This window comes from Castor canadensis, chromosome 7 (assembly GCF_047511655.1).
Source record: "Castor canadensis chromosome 7, mCasCan1.hap1v2, whole genome shotgun sequence".
NCBI lineage: Eukaryota > Metazoa > Chordata > Mammalia > Rodentia > Castoridae > Castor > Castor canadensis.
The window spans coordinates 129081287-129097999 of record NC_133392.1 but is presented as its reverse complement, the minus strand read 5'-3'; the positions used below and the strand labels follow the sequence as shown (position 1 = coordinate 129097999).

Sequence of the window (16713 nt, the reverse complement as noted above, 5' to 3'; positions counted from 1 at the left end):
GGCACGTAAGTGCTCAATAAATGTTAGCTTACTATTATTACTACTACTATCCAATTGGTTTTGCCCCCATGGCCAACCTTGGATCCTCCCTCTGGGCCTATAAATCAAACAAATGCATAAGGCAGTCTTAGGGAGTTACATCAATCTCTCGTGCATGCCTAGAATGCTCTAGAACTCACAGGGCACACTATATATACCCTATCTCCTCTGATAGACAATATGTTGATGGGTAGAAGTTCTCTTGCCTACAGACCTTGTTTTCTCACCTGATTTCACCCACATCAAAAGGGTCTCCTGTAAGAAGTCAAGAATACATATGAAGAAGCCAGTCCTCTATATGTCAGCAGTCACTGGGTTCCACATTTCCCTTACTTCTAGTAACCAAATTCATCTTAAGTCAAGAAACTGAAGGTAGTTCTTCCTGAAAAATTCAATCCTAAAACCATTAAATGCAGAAGGTAAATATCTATACCAGTGGGAGTAAGGGGAAGAGAAGGGATGTGGAGGGAGTGTCAGAGCTCAGGAAGGGTGAAGATGGCATCCATGCAGAGGCAGGAAGGTGTGCAGTAGCATGTCAGAACCAAGGGCACATGCAAAGGACATTCTTGTTGGGGGCATTAAAATGTGGGAAGTCATGCGCAAGATAAAAGAAGCACTTAGAGGAATAAAGTGGCCCGCAGTAGGAGTCTAGGTACATAAAGAGGGATTGAGCAAAGAAACACATATATTAAGGATAATGGGAACCAGGTTTCTATTAAAGAAATTAAAATATGGAAGGAGAGAAAAATCCATGGTGTTGGGCTGGAATTGGCAGGAAGAATGTGAACTCATGGTTTCTGATATAGATATTGATATATCAACATAGATGTAAATATGATTATATATGTATATACACCCCCTCACAGACATATACACACATACACACATATATTTTCTAGGTCTGTCTGAGAAAGGGCCAGAGAGCAACAATGCTGAATATTAATGGGCACACCGAGCCCTCAATTGCCTTCTAAATAGCATTCTTTACTAAAGAACCCAAGCCTCTTGGAGAAATGGCTGATTCCAGGGCTGTGGAAGAAAAAGTATAAGATGAGCCTAAAATATCTTGTTATTCCACAAAGGGAAATGCTCAAAGAATGAAGGGAACATATCAAAAGACCACAAAAGTCATCTTAAAGGGACTCCACTGGCCAGCAAATAATGATAGTAATGAATTATGATGCACTGAATAAAGTAGGAAACCATGAATCCACAGATATGAATAAATACATACAACTAAAGTTTATTGAAAAATAGTTACATATCTTCAAAGTACCTTGCCACAAAATTCTTACTAATTACAATGTAAAGTAATTTATAATGGAGAAACCTGGCAGACATCACCTTAATCAACTGATCAAAAATAAACATCACTGATAATGGGATAAATCAAAATCATGTGCCATTTGAAAGTTTGCAATGAAAAGAACAAAGCATCATTTCCTGCTGAAGAGGCATAACCTGAATCTAATTCATAAGAAAATAATAAAAAAATTCTAATTGAGAGACACAGTTACCAGCTTGTAATCTTCAAAAGTATCAAAGTCATGAATGTCAAGGAAAGTTTTCTGAGGAAAGTCTAAAGGAGACTAAAGAGACCTGGTAATTAAATGCAACCCACAATTCTGAACCATATCATTTTGCTACAAAGAACATTCCTGGGACAACTGGCAAAACTTAAATGGGATTTGTGGATTAGATGGAGGTAACATATCAATGCTAATTTCCTGATTTTGATGGTTGTATTGTGGTTAGGTAAGAAAATGTCCTTGCTTGTAGGAAATACACTAAAAGTATTCAGGGTGATGGGGCATTAGTTCAGGAACTTAATCTTCAAATGGTTCAGGAAAAAATTCTTTATATTGCAGTTCTAACTTTTACATAAATTTGGGCTGTTTCAAATTTTTTTAAATTATTTTTTAAAGTCCATGTGTAGGGCTGGGAGTATATCTCAGTGGTAGAGCACTTGCCTAGCATGCATAAGGCCCTGAGTTCAATACTCAAGACAGTAAAATAAATAAAATATGTAAGGTTAAAAAAATCGCTTTTGGCTAAGATAATTTGTAATAAATAAATAATAAAATCCATGTGCAAAGTAGTTTTAAAAACAAAAAACAACCTTGGCATGGTGGCTCATGCTTGAAATCCTAGCTCCTTAGGAAATGGAGATCAGGAGGATTGCAGTTTGAGACCAATCCAGGCAAAAAGTTCGAGACCCCATCTTAATCAATAATACCTGGGAGTGGTGGCACACAGTTGTCATCCCAGGTACACAGTAAGTATAAATAGGAGGATTGCAGTCTGAGATGGCCTGGGCATAAACAGTGAGACCTTATTCCAAAAATAGCTCAAGCAAAAAGGGCTAGGGGTGTGTCTCAAGTGGTAGAGCACCTCCCTAGCAAGTGCAAGGCTCTGAGTTCAAACCCCAGTACAACACAAAAAAAAAGAAAGAAAAAACCAGAATAGACAGTACATGAAGACATCTCCCCATAATATGCCCACAGAAGGTAGGATGCATGCTCTCCTTAAGCAGCAAGGCTAGAAAAAGCCAGTCCTCAAAGCATCCCTCAGCCCAAATAGTCTTTTCTATCCAACTGAGTCTCTATCAGAAAAGCTCCCATGCAATGCCCCCCTCACTAGAACTCCGGTGCCCATACTGTCTTCCCAGGAAACACTCCTATACTCCCTGCAGTAACATCCCACCTGCTCTTGTACTCCCTAGCAGTTTAGAGATTTCTTTCCTACTGATACCTTCATACTTTATTTACAGGTTTGCAGAATATAAGTCCATAGCTTGCAACATCAACTAGGACTTGGAGAATCTGGTTGAGGGGCAAAATTTAAAAAAAAAAGTTTATGATTCTCTGTATTTCTGCAAACTATCTTTTATCAGAGCCAAGATTTATATCCATTTATTCTCAGACATCTTTTTCCTTCTCCTAGCAAATTAAAAGCAGTAAGCAGCCTATGGCAAGAGGGAACACCAATGATTCTCACCTCAAAATAAAGGGATCAGTCCCTCAGTGGGGCAGGGAGGGGTAAATAGCGACTACCCCAGGGTCTGCCTGATTTGGAGAAACAGGCCTGAGCCACAGCCCCTGGAGGATGGTCTCTGTGCAGATTATTTACACAATAGACACCAATGGCTCCTCTGCAGCCATTACTGTCTATCAGGTAAATAACACATGTGCCAAGACACACATTTAATGAGGGAAATAATATGCCTTTATAAAAAGACTCAATCTATATTTACCTGAGAGACCAAAGAAGCACCAAATCACCAGATTAGTGGAACCACAGAGGAATCATTCTGGTGTCTTGGGTAAACAGACATTTTATAGCTTCTATTACTGGAGAGGGAAGGAAAGCAGAGGGAGGGGGTCATCCTTCAACATCCACATACACAGACTGAGGAGCTTCAATGATGGCACAAGAGGAGATCATCAGAAAACATGCAGTCTACTCCCACTTCACCTCCCCAGCTATACAGACTTGAAGTCACTGGGAACATATACCAGTGGATTCAATACCATGCCTGGATTCAATTCATGCCATTAAAAGACAGGACTGGGAGGCAGAGGTACATTCCAGAGAAACTCTAAGTTATTGGAGGCAGGTTCTGAGTCCAGCTGACTGGAAGAAACTGGGCCACAGAACTTCAACTTCCTCAGTTCCCAGTTCTGGGGCAAGTCCCTATCCCAGAAGCAACAACAAAGAACACGGTACTACCTGCCTAGAACTCACAAGGTCTCAGGCTTTATATCAGGCAGCTAAAATAGTCTGGGAAAAAAACACAAATAAACTGCATACCTTTAAAAGTCATAATCTTTGATCTAATGAAGACATCCTTAGTGCCAGAGCACTTTCTGTGAAAAATCACAGACTGTCAAAGAGGAAAGAAAACCTAAAAAACAACACAGTCCAGCCAGCCAGGGAAAAGGAAGCTCAGGAAGAGAAAAGGACTGCCCAAGGTTCACATGGCAAGAAAGAGAAAGACTAGAACCCAGGGCTCTCAACTCCAAGGCCAGGGTCACAGGCCACTGCTCCAATCCAATGTAAGAAGGAGGCCTCACACTCACCCCCGAGCTTCTCCGCACTGCTCATGGAAGAAGCAAGCCCAAGTACTCTGGCAAAGGCTACAGGATGGAGACAAAACAAAGTCTGACCTTTCCTGAAACCTTGACATGACTTCCTGATGGCTCCAAAGTGGAAAGGAAGCAAGAACTCTACCATGGAGTCCTTACTTCAACAAAACACTCTTCTCCTGTCTGTATCCTATCACTATCTTGGTCAACGGCTGTTGTTTCTGTTCCAAGGCAGATATAGGAGAGCTTCCCTGATATCAGAAAAACACCTGCTAATCCAAACCACCTGGTGACTGCAGAAATGAAGTCATCAAAAGCCTTCAGGAACACCAAATACTGATGGCAGCATCATCAGCCACAGGGGGCTGGCTCTCCCTTTTAATCAGCCCATCTCAGCAGCTCAAGGTGGCACTTGAAGAACTTGTTTATGATCTGCCTATTTGCTAAACCATAAGCCATGCCTACCAGCTTGGGCAAACTCCTTCCAGGGGCTAAAAGCTGGAAGGCATTTCTTTGCAAAGTCCTTCAGGTCAGTTGCCACTCCATCACATGAGAGGGCACAAAGCCTTCTTTCCTAACAAAACCATATATAAGCTAGAGATGGAGAGAGGGTATAGAATTGTTCCGTTTAAGAACCTCCCATACTTATAGACAGCATCTTCAGAAGAGTGGCATCCAGAGCTGTTCAAATACCTTCTTTATTCCTTCTGTCAGATGGAGAGCTGGTATGGAAGCAGAGTCAGACAACCTAGCAACATTTGTTAAAACATGGGTATTAGACAAATGTAGGTTCAGACCCTAACTCTACTACATATTATTTGTAATAATAACTATAATAGCCAGGCACCAGTGGCTCACACGTATAATCCTAGCCACTCAGGAGGCAGAGAGGAGGATCAAGGTTCGAAGTCAGCCCAGGCAAATAGTCTGCAAGACTCTATCTCAAAAATACCCAACACAAAAAAAGGGCTGGTGGAGTGGCTCAAGTGACAGACTGACTGCCTAGCAAGCATGAGGCCCTGAGTTCAAACCCTAGTACTGCCAAGAACAACAACAACAAAAAATAGTTATAATGATACCTGTATCTTTGGGTTCAATTCAATTACACAGTGTATATAAAATACTTTACACAATAGTAAATGCTTGGGCTGGGGGCATGGTTCAAATGGTAGAATGCCTGCCTCGTAAGCACATGACCCTGAGTTCAAACCCCAGTACCATCAAAAATAAAACAAAACGAAACAATAGTATGTGCTTACAAAAGATAGTTACTATTGTTAACCTATGAGAGAAGAAAAGGAAATACCATTTCTGAAAAAGTACTATAAGTTAGACATTGTGTTAGTGAGTTAATTTTATCTCATTTATTCCTCCCAACAATCAAGCAAAATAGATAACAGTATTTCCATTTCAAACATGAAGAAATCAAGACTCAGAGGCACTTAACCCTTTGGGGCTCCGTTTTCCTCTACCGTATTTGATGATCTACATTTCCCCACTTGACTGATTCTCCCAACACAGAGCTAACAATGCTTATCAACTTCAATATTTCTTTTGAGGTAAGGTGTGATTTTTAACCAAAATAACTCAACCTTCAGCAATAATTAGGCCTGTCTAAATCACCCAAATGTGTTTCCATAGTAATTTTTTTTTTATATTTTAAAATGAAAACCAAGGCTGGGCACAGTGGTTCACACTTGTAATCCCAGATACTTGGATTGCAGACAATGAGATGACTCCATTTTGAGGCCAACCTGGGCAAAAAGTCCCCAAGACCCATCTCAATCAGAAGCCGGGCATGGTGGTAAATGCTTGTCATCCTAGCTATGCAAGAGGTATAAATAGGAGGATTGCAGTCCAGGCCAGTCCCAGCAAAAATGTGAGGCCCTATTCAAAAAATAATAAAAATTAAAAATGGCTAGATGCATGGCGTAAGTGGTCGAGTGCCTATCTAGCAAGCGTGAGGTCCTGGGTTCAAACTCCAGTACTGCAAAAACAAACAAAAAAAGACAAAAAGAAAACTAAATTACAACCCCGAGCGAGGCACTGGATTAAAACAAAGAACTGAAAAGTTTCTTTTCAAGCACAATTCTAGAGGTGCAAATCTCCCCCACCTCATAGGGTAAGAAACTAGCAGGGGGCAGGGTTACAGTTAACTCTCAAAGTTCCCAAATGTAACTTTTACAAATCTAGACCTTGGCAAATGCTACTCCCTCTGTTTTGGAAAACACTTCCATTTTCCAGCAGGTAAATTATCACTTTCTTCAAAAGCCAGTTCAAATCTTTCCCTTTTAGTAGCTTTTCTCTAATACCCCATCATAAAGTTAATTGCTTAAGTTTGAACCAGCAGCACAGTTTATTCTTATTTCATGACTTTTATCTCACTATATGGAGATGTTAGATATCTGTTTCTCCTACCACTAGTAATTTTCAAGGAGTTAAGGAAGAAGAATGGAAGATAACAATATAGGCATGTGTGTGTAAAAAAGTATATTTGATTACTCCCTGCCTTTTTTTTGTTAGACCCTTTTGCACATTTACAATTTTCATGTCACACTAAAGAAGAGCATGTGATTAATTTTTTAACCTAAACTGTGTATGAGTTTTAAAAGCCTGGGAACACTGAGTTGGATTCTTAAGGTCAAGGATCATTTTATTCATTTCTGTATTCCCAGCACCCAGCACAGAGCCAAGCACAAAGTGTGAGAAAAGGTTTGCTGAATGAATTAGTATGTCCAAAGTCACGGTGCCAAGTGCTCTGGAATTAGAACATGCCAGAACAGAATACAGCTCAAGCACAAAATAAAGCTTCTCTTCTTTCTTTCTCTATCCTTCTCCCAGCCCACCCCATCTGTTTTTCCCAGTTGGGGAGGGGGAGGGAGACAGAAAGAGAGAGAGAGAGAGAGAGAGAGAGAGAGAGAGAAACAGAATTGCCATGGTGCAGGAATACTATTAAAAGGATTAATTTAGGGACCGGTGTTTGGACTGTCACATCCAATCACTACCCACAGATCTACAGCTTCCCAAATCAGGCTCATGCAAAGAAGAATCAATTGCAAGGACACAGAGGGTCTGAACAGGCATACTAATGGCCTCCTGAGGTGCCAGCGGCCAGCTTTGACACTCCCATAAATTATCTGCCTTTTGATTTTACCTGTAGCTGTGGGGCACAAGGCACAATTTTGAACATATCAAAGCAATCCCTCGTAACCCAAGGCTCCCCAAGGAATGTCTCTCCAAGGAGGAAAGGCTAAAAACAACAACCCAAAGGGAATCTGCTTCCAAACAGGTTTGTTCCTAGCAGTTATCAATTAAAACCCAATAGAACCAAGTGGACAATGGAGGACCCAAATCAAGCCTAGCAGATCTGGACAAGACATGTACCAGACTTCAGCTCTTTAATGACTACACACCTCTCATTCAAGGAAAGCCAAATCACAGCAATCAACCAACACAATTTCATCTGGAGGCAAATTTGCACTAGCTTTGATGGCACCTCACAGCGTGACCTTGGGCAACTCATTTAACCTTCTTGGGCTTCAGTTTCCTCTTGTCCTCACATGGTATCAAAGAAACAAATGCTGATCACCAGACCCACTTCCCAGAGTGGAGGTGAAAACTAATAAAAAACATTCAATAGGCACTTAACAAAGATGCAAGGCTACAAAGGTGGCAACACTAATAAATGACCCCAGACAGACAGGGAGAGAAGACTAGTCATGCTTTGGTAAATTTCTTCTATTGGGAAGCTGCTTACTCAATTCACTTCACTGATGGTGTTGGGACTATGATCTATCATGAAAAAAGTTCTGGGATTCTGAACAAAACTCCTGCAGTGTGCAAATTTTCCACTATGAAGAGCAGTATCTTTAGCTTTTTTATTTTTTGTGGTACTGAGGTTTGAACTCAGGGCCATAAGCACATGCTAGGTAGGTGCTCTACCATTTGAGCCACTCCACCAACCCCAGTACCTTGCTTTAGTTGTAACTTTCTCCTCTGTGGTGGCTGCCACCATCAGGGATTATATTTCTATCATATGGACATAATGACAACTGTACAGACCTAAAGCACACTGTGCCAAAGGCCAAGTCACACAACTACAGCCTGCTTTTTAAAATATTATTGTGTTGAATACTATTAGAAATAAAGTGTACCAAGACACTGCGCTAAGAGCTTTACGTACATTCTTAAAGCCTTTAACCAACCCTGTTAAGTCTCATTATCACCATTTTACAGATAGGAAAGTGAAGCTCAGAGACATAAGTCATCTGTCCAAGGTCACATAAGCACTACTATAAGAAACCTCCAGCCAGTGCCAGTGGCTCACACCTGCTATACTAGCTACAGGAGAGGATAAGATCAGGAGGATTACAGTTCCAGGCCAGTCCAGGCAAAAAAGTTCACGAGATCCCATCTCAACGAATAGCTAAGTGTCTGTCATCCCAAGCTACGTGGGAGGCTGAGAACGGGAGGACTGTAGTTCCAGGCCATCCAGGGCAAAAAAGTTTGTAAGACCCCCATCTCAATGGAAAAAAGCTGGACATGGTGGTGCACACCTGTCATCCCAGTGACTGCAGGTTAGCATAAAATAGGAATTGTGGTCCAGGCTGGCCTAGGCAAAAAGCGAGACCCTATTTCCAAAATAACCAGAACACAAAAGGCTGGAGACATGGCTCAAGGTGTAGAGCACCTGCCTAGCAGGCTTGAATTCAAATGACAGTATTAAACACACACACACACACCTATCAGCTTCACTCCATCACTGCAAACACCCTGGGGCTCATAGGAAGAGGAAGACAAAAGGAAAGAGCAAACACAGGGTTCTGGGCTGGGCTCTAACCCACCCACCAGATAGATACTCAACGAATACTTCATTTGGTCCCTGACACATAACATCATACCTAAAACGGGAGACATTTCCAAAATCAGGCAAAGGTCATCAGTCTGCTTGCTACAAGCAAGGAAAGGAGAGACTAAGTAGGACATATATAGAATGAGGACAATTCCCGAGAAAGCTTAGGAAAATGGGTCAGTTTCTGTGTGTATACAGTTCAAGAAGTTCACAGCAAATGACATTAACCTATGAGCCCTAAAATCAAGATCCCTCCCAAAGCTCCATTTATTCCATAGTTCTTCCAATAGAAAATAGTTCCCAAAACTTTTTAATTCAGTCTACACTAACTTTCCCTTCCTTTATCTTTTCCAGGCTGTGAAACACATGATGGTATTTCCAACAATATACATACATATGCAAAGATTCAATTATACTTAGGTTTTTTTGTTATTTGTTTTTTTGCCATACTGGGGTTTGAACTCAGGGCCTCATGCATGCTAGGCAGGCACTCTATCACTTGAGCCATTCCGCTAGTCTTATAGTTTTTAAGGAACAAAATAGTCCCACAATGACGAAATATAAAAATGTTATCCATATAACTGCCACAGCCTTCTTACTGGTCTCTAGGCTTACAGTATATCTGTTCCATTTAATCCATTCTTTACACTGACATCAAAGCAAACTTTTTACAACACAAATCTAACGTCAATCTATGGCTTACAACTTTTTTTTTTTTTGAGACTGAGTCTCACTAGGTAGCCCAGGCTGGTCTCCAACTTGAAATCCTTCTGCCTCAGCTTCCTAATTCTGGGATTACAGGAGTGTACCACCACACCCATCTGCTTATAACTTTTTAATAGCTTCTCACTGTTCTTAAGCCTGATCCAGGGATCAGCAAACTGCGGTCCTTGGGCTAAATCCAGCTGCCACCTGTTTTTACAAATAAAGTTATATTGGAACACAGCTATATTCATTCATTTTCATACTGTATATAGCTGTCCCAACCACAGTTGTATAAAGCAGTTGTGATAGAGACCCGCAGAACCTAAATATTTATTTATTATCTTGTCCTTTACAGAAAGTTTGCCAATCTTTTTTCCATCCTCTATCCAGCCAACCCCACCTCTGGTCTAATCCTAAATTTATATGATTCTGACCTCTGCTTACCTTTCCTGCTTCATTTCTCACTATATTGTCTGCTCCCTATCTACCTAGGCACTCTTTCAATCATATTAACATTCTCAAACTCAAGAAAGCTCTGAAACTTGGTCCCTTATGTCTTTATCTAATTCTAGGTGAGGCGGTAACTTCCTCTGAGAAGCCATCCCAAAGTCCACAAGTCCAGGTTGGGGATATTTCTGTCCTCCAAAGAACCTACACTTCCCTTATTATAGCACTCTTGGGTGTATCAAAAGTGCCTCTTTTCTATATATCTCTCCCATGAATTTGTTAACTCTGATGTCAGGCCTAGTATAGTGCCTGTCCCTTAGTTATTGAACAAATAGCCTCCAAGTCCCTGGATATCAAGCTTCAGATCCACCTTTGAAGCCAGTTCCTGATCTTGGTAAAATGTCATTAGGTCAGGACCAAACATCCACTCAAAGGTGATGTACAACCCAAATTAAACCAAGATCCCAAAGACTTTGGTCAAATATATTACCAAGAGCCAAATAAAAGTGTTTCTTGCTATTGTCTTAAGATGTGTATTTCTCAAGATAAAGGACTTTTCTGGCTCTATTTGACCATTCTGAACCTAAAGTAGGTGCTCATGAGGCACCCATTAAAACAAATCATGGCTAGACAAGGTGGTACATGCTCCAGCTACTCAGGAGGCTGAGGCAGGAGGATTGCAAATTCAAGGCCAGCCTGGACAACTTAGCAAGATTTTGTCTCAAAAGAAAAAAGAAAAAAAATTTTAAGGGGGCTGGGGATATATTTCAGTGTTAGAGCACTTGCCTAGCACACATGAGGCCCTGGATTCAATCCCCAATACTTAAGGAAAAAAAAAAAAGCTAGGCACCAGTGGCCCATGCCTGTAATCCTAGCTACTCAGGAGGCAGAGATCGGGAGGATGGAGGTTCGAAGCCAACCTGAGACCTTATCTCAAAACACCCAATACAAAATAGGGCTGGTGGAGAGGCTCAAGTGGTAGAGCAACTGCCTAGTAAGCCTAGCAAGTGTGAGGCCCTGAGTTTAAGACCCATTACCACAAAAAAAAAAAAAAAAAGAAAATTAAGAAAGACAGAACTCAACAGTCTGGATCCCCCACCTCCAACTCACTGTATTGAAACTTATTTTGGGTAAATTTCAATAGGTTTTGAGCATATATGGCCTTATCAGAAGTTACCGAAAAAATACAGTCTGCACTCACCCTACCCCCATCCCAGACCCACCAAGCCCAAATACTCAGAAGCCAAACTTGACCATGCAAAAGGATTCTCACCTCTCCTTACTTCGAAGATGCCAAGACTGGCAGCTGGGGATGCTGAAGGATCTGTGAGAGCTGGAAAGCCCCAATGCTGTGGATAAACACACATCTCTGCAACAAGTCTATTTCAATATAAAGGATCAAATCCCCACTAAGGAGCCTATTATACCTCAAACTACTAACCTCAAACTTTGGGATAATAGCTATCTATATGGAAAGACACTAAACCTATAGAGCTTTCAGAAGCTATTAGTACCATATTTGGTGTTGGAATGATCAATTTCATGTTGTCTAGTAGTATACTTTTCCTCCTCAGGAGGTTTATCTCAGATGTTTGTATTATCTGAGCCTGCACTGAGAAAGATGGCCATGACGTGGCTCACTAGTTTTAGAATCCTATTGAGAAGAGAAGACAAAGCTGACAATATTCAGAACTCAGGAACTGAGGGTGGGCAGGGACAGAAGGAGGGGTTGGTTGCTACAAACACACAGGCCATATTGCAAATGAGCACATACAACGGAAAACACTTTCAGAATACTTTCCAAGTCTGCCTCAAGTTCTAAAAAAGTCAAAGTACCAAAACCCCAAATCAAAACATCATGGGATACATGCCATATTTTATCACCTAATTAAGATCTTTCAAAGGGCCAGAAGTTGCAGAGGTGACCTTATAAGCTAGTGATGCCCTTCACACAAAGAAACACCTTTACCAATATATTCCTGTCCAGCATTCTACACATTTAAAACTTTATTCTACTCAGATCCCCTGGGAAAAGGCCAATCACCAATTTACCCCACCACAGAGAAAACACTTTTCAAAACGAAATGGAATAAAAGCACGTTTACTTGGAAATCTCAAGTTGGAGGGAGAGCTCTTAGCTAAGCTCTATGACCCAGCTAGCTGATTATTTACAGGATCTTTGGGCAGGAATTGTTAATGAGCTTTTAATTTGGAGCGCTTAAGTTGCCAAAGTGCTCTGAGCTCCAGTGAAGCACCACAGAATCCATAAAGGAAACCTTATCAATCACTTCTCCCGGCAGTTCCCTTCCCCCACTCTGCACCTCCAGCAGAAAGGCAGCCAAGTGGGTTTCTAACCAAGATCAGACACATTAGTGGAGTCACACTCCAAGTCCCTGTTTATAAATTGGCATTTAAATGGTAGGGGATTCAGGTATAATATACTTAAGCTCCAAGAACTAGCCCACCCAAATGAGGTATGCTGTATATGATAGTCAGAATAAAGCAGAATTTGATGAAGCCAAATTTCTGGTGGAAACTCTACAATCAAAAATCATTCAGCCAGTCACAACCTACTACAGTTTTTGACAATAATGGCTCCGATAGGTTTCGGTTCTTAGTGCACCCTTAAGTTTCTGTTTCCCAGGGTCATCACTTTGGGGCCTACAACAGTCAAATAGAGTACATAGTCTTTAGTCAATGGGATTCATGTCTTGTTGCTCTTTCCCTGAGAAACTGACGAAATATCTTACAAGAGCAAATACCACAGAAATAACCAGGGACTTTAGAAGCAAAGACAAAGATGGTCACTATTCTTTGCAAAATCCAACACTAAGGACAAACTCCACAACCCCAATGAGAGGTTCCATATCCAGGATCTTCCAAGTCAACAAGAAGCAGTTATACTCTCAGTCAAGCCTCAATCCAAGTTCATGCTTTTTTATTTTAAGAAAACACCTGTTGCTGGACCACTTGTAGTAAAGGCAAACAAAAAGTTAGCCAGGTTAGGCCCCATTTTTACTCCTTCTACCATCACTACTACCACAGCTTCAGATTTACAAAGAAGTAAACTGCTAATATTTGTGTGCGAGGGTCGGGGATAGGAGGAGAAGGGATGCTCTATGTCTACCATCTCCCTGCTCTGTTTCTAGCTCTGGTCAAACCTCTTTCCCCTCTCTAGTAACCCCAAGTTAGTGAGCCTCCTTAATTAACTCACCCCGTCTGTATTGCAAAGCCCTGCCCCGCTCCCCCTTCTCCAGAACGTTCCTCAGATCATGCATCCAGGGTGAGCACATAAGCCAGTACCCCAGGCTGCACAAATTGTGCGCGCCACGACCAACACCCCACATGCAGGGCCCAAGCCGGGGCAAAGGGGAGAGGGCTCTCAGCATCACCCACCCCAGGGTGTTGCCCCCAACTTGGGCCCATCCAAGTCCAGGGCAGCGTAAGGGGAGGGGCAGGGGGCCAGGAGACCAGCCCTCCTTCCCAGGGCCGTCCCCGTCCCCCGTCAGCAGCGGGAGAGGCTGTCGCCATGGCAACGCCCCCTCCTCGGGGCCAGCGCGGCAGGCTCCCTCCAGGTGCAGGCCCCGACGTCTCCCTCGGCCTCAGCAGGCGCTCAGGGCAGTTGACCGCGGCGGACGCGGTCTGCGCCGACTGCGGCGCTGTCCAGGCAAGGGAAGGGCCAGTTCCGCCCGCTCCCCACAGCCCGTTCCCGGCCGCCTCAACAGCGGCAGCCAGCACCACGAGTCCACAACACACCGACTCACCTCCGCGCACTCTGACCCCTACCGACGCAGCGGACGGGCGGGCGCTGTGGCCAACCGCTGAGCCCGCAACTTGCCCCTTTGACCAATGGGTTGTCGTGGGGCGGGGCTTCCTCTCCCCAAATGCTAGCTCTCCCGCCGACTTGCGCAATAGGGTGTGTCAAGATGGTGGTTGCGGGCGGCTGGCCTTATGGGACTTGTAGTTCTGAAGTTGCATGTACTCAGAAGAGAAGGGGAGAGTCACTTCTGAGCAGTGAACGGGGTATTTTTTTTTAAAAGAAAACTCCCTCAGGCCTCCAGCGACCCAGGTGCCCCACTTCCTTTTCCTCACCTTTCAATATATGCATAAGGTGAGTATAGACTCTTAAGGTAGCATTCTGTTTAGGTAACACCTTCTCATGATACATTAATTCAATAAGTAATTATTACCATCTACTCTCTGATGTGGGCCTGGGGGAGATGTAGGAATAGGAGAGGTGAATTAGGCTAAGAGGAAATGCTTAGATTTCTGAAGGGCCTTTCTAAGAGAAGGCTACTGTTTTGTTCCGATCCCTTTAGAGGAAACTTCAGGGTTGAAAGGATTCTAGTCCCAGCTGTGGGGAGCTTCCAGTTTCTCCAGCCAGACAGAACTCTCGTCAAAGCCAGAGCTGTGTTTCTCCATCTTGGTTATGCTTCTGTAGGAAGTCATGGATGCCAGGTTATGAACTGGAAAATCTCAGTCTTAACCAAGCCTGTGATGTCTTTAACAGCCTCTCAATCAATCAGTCAGAACCCATCTTATGGGCCAGCTTCACTTACCAAGCTCCTCTGTCAGTCATCTGCATATTTTCAATGATATCATTTCTGGACCCTGCTACCTCTGAAATCTTAACATAATGGTTCCTGCCCCAGCTGGAAATACCTGGTAATCCCCGTATCAGGGAATGTCTTCCTTAATCTCATTCATGTAATGGGTTGGGTGATTCTACTGTGCACCTACAGAATTGATCATAGTGTTTTATTTCCTTATCATCTCTCCCCCAGGAGTTTAAGCTGTTTCAGGATAAGGATTAATTCCATATTGTTCATGCTGTATTGGTTATACCCAGTATAGTGTGAGGCATAAAGCAGAATGCAATAAGAATGCAATAAATGTCTGTGAGCAAATGAAGGAACAAACAGAAGCAGGGCCAGGTATCCCAGTCAGGAAAGTGGAAACACATCTGCCTATCCCCCAAGTCTTGGATCTGGAATGAGATCTTCCTCATCTTGCTGCTATACATTAATCCCAGTTGGTCAATTAGCCAACATATATTTATAGTGTCTCTGGTAAGTATCAGGCACTGTGTGTTCCTGAGGATTAAATGGTGAATAAGACACACAAAACATGTATCCTCAAGGAGCATTTATATTGGAGAGGGAATAGGAAGAGGAAAGAACAGACAATAAACAAGTAAATATAAAAACAAGACAACTTAGAAGCCATGAAATGGCCTCTCCTGTGTCTGGCTTTCTGTTATCCTAAGTTCTGGTATGAAAACAGGGCTCAGTCAATATTCTTGTCTATAAGAATGAAGTAAATTTACCTATCTGGATTGGAGGACTCTTTAAGGCTCAGATCAAACATCCTCCATGTAGCCTGCCATAGTTCCTTTGACCTCCCCCCTACAAAAAAAATTGTGCTCTTTCTTTTTTGTGATCTAAGAGTCAGTTGTACAGCTTCCAGGACCCCATTAGGCTATAAACTCTTTTGTACAAAGACCAGGAAAATGTGTTCAAGTAATAGAACAGTTAGAGTTCAATATATACTTGGTGCCTTGTGCTGCTGCCTAACCCAGCATTTGGCTCCCTGAAGACTTAGCTTTGTTATGTGCTATTTGGTTCCCTTAAAAACAGAACATGAGGCAAAGCTTACATGCTTACATTTAATTGGGAAATATAAACTCAGAGCAAGAAGAGTAAAGGGGAAAGAGAAGTGAGTCAGGGAAGGAGGGAATGAAGATACAAAGCAGTGTATTAACAAGTTGACCAGTGCTTCAAAGAAAACACAGCCATTTTCTCTGTCTTACAGATTTTATTATAGATGGGTTGTATAGAATGTTCACATTCTGAGAAAGGAAGGGTTAGGTTACCCCACCCCAGAGGGTGCCAGATCCTACACCCTGAAGTACAGTGGTTCATCTGAGTCTAGAAATGGTGGAACCACTGAAGACTTTGATTTGGTTAATTGGGCCCAAAGCAATCCCATTATAGTAGACACATTGGAAGCTGTGTCAAAGCCTAACCTTTACTCCCAGAAGAAACTAAGATAGTCAGATAGGAGTAGCAGTTGGGCTGTCCAATAAGCAAGAGGCCAAGGCCCTCAGTCAAGATACAAATGGGACAAGTGAATTTGAGGAGACAGATGAACTGAGTACAGTATACTGGCTCAGATACACCTGGGTAGTCTCCTGTCTTTGGTATTAAGTAACTAACTAAACTGAAAACTGCAAGCAGGAACCAAAGGCAGGACCAAATTGGTTCTGCTACCCTTCAAGCTACCAGGAAAAAGAGCAAGATGGCTATCACAGCTGGAATCTTAGCCAACAATGGAAGGGCAGAGAGTTCAGGACCGAAGGATAGTACATGGCAACCACCATGGTTAGGAGAACCCAGGCTGGATCTGAAATCTCTTTATCTGGGAACTGCAAAAACTGCTGCCACCATTGTAGTCCCTACAATGGGACTACAATAAGATAGCAGAGTACAGTTATGAGGAATGTAGGCTCAGAGGGTGCCTCTTCAACATTGCTTCCTGGCTGTGACTGTGACTTTAAGCAAGTCACATACTTCTCTGAGGCTCAGT

The 16713-nt window shown here is 42.5% G+C and overlaps 1 protein-coding gene across 15 annotated transcripts in view; it reads right to left on the bottom strand.

Moving 5' to 3' along the window:
- The window catches only part of Eri3 (ERI1 exoribonuclease family member 3), a 128220-nt gene extending 114252 nt beyond the window's left edge, over positions 1 to 13968 (bottom strand). For 10 of the 15 annotated variants that reach the window (XR_012449933.1, XR_002213798.2, XM_074080318.1 and 7 more), the window contains exons 1-2: positions 13525 to 13886; positions 11402 to 11477 (exon numbers count right to left, since the gene is read on the bottom strand). Coding sequence is in view for 11 of the 15 variants with exons in the window: in XM_074080318.1 (XP_073936419.1) it covers positions 11402 to 11477; positions 13525 to 13659 (211 nt within the window). In the remaining 4 variants the exon portion in view is untranslated. The other 5 variants (XM_074080326.1, XM_074080327.1, XM_074080324.1 and 2 more) reach the window with 4 other exon arrangements.
- Positions 13969 to 16713: the final 2745 nt, after the last annotated feature.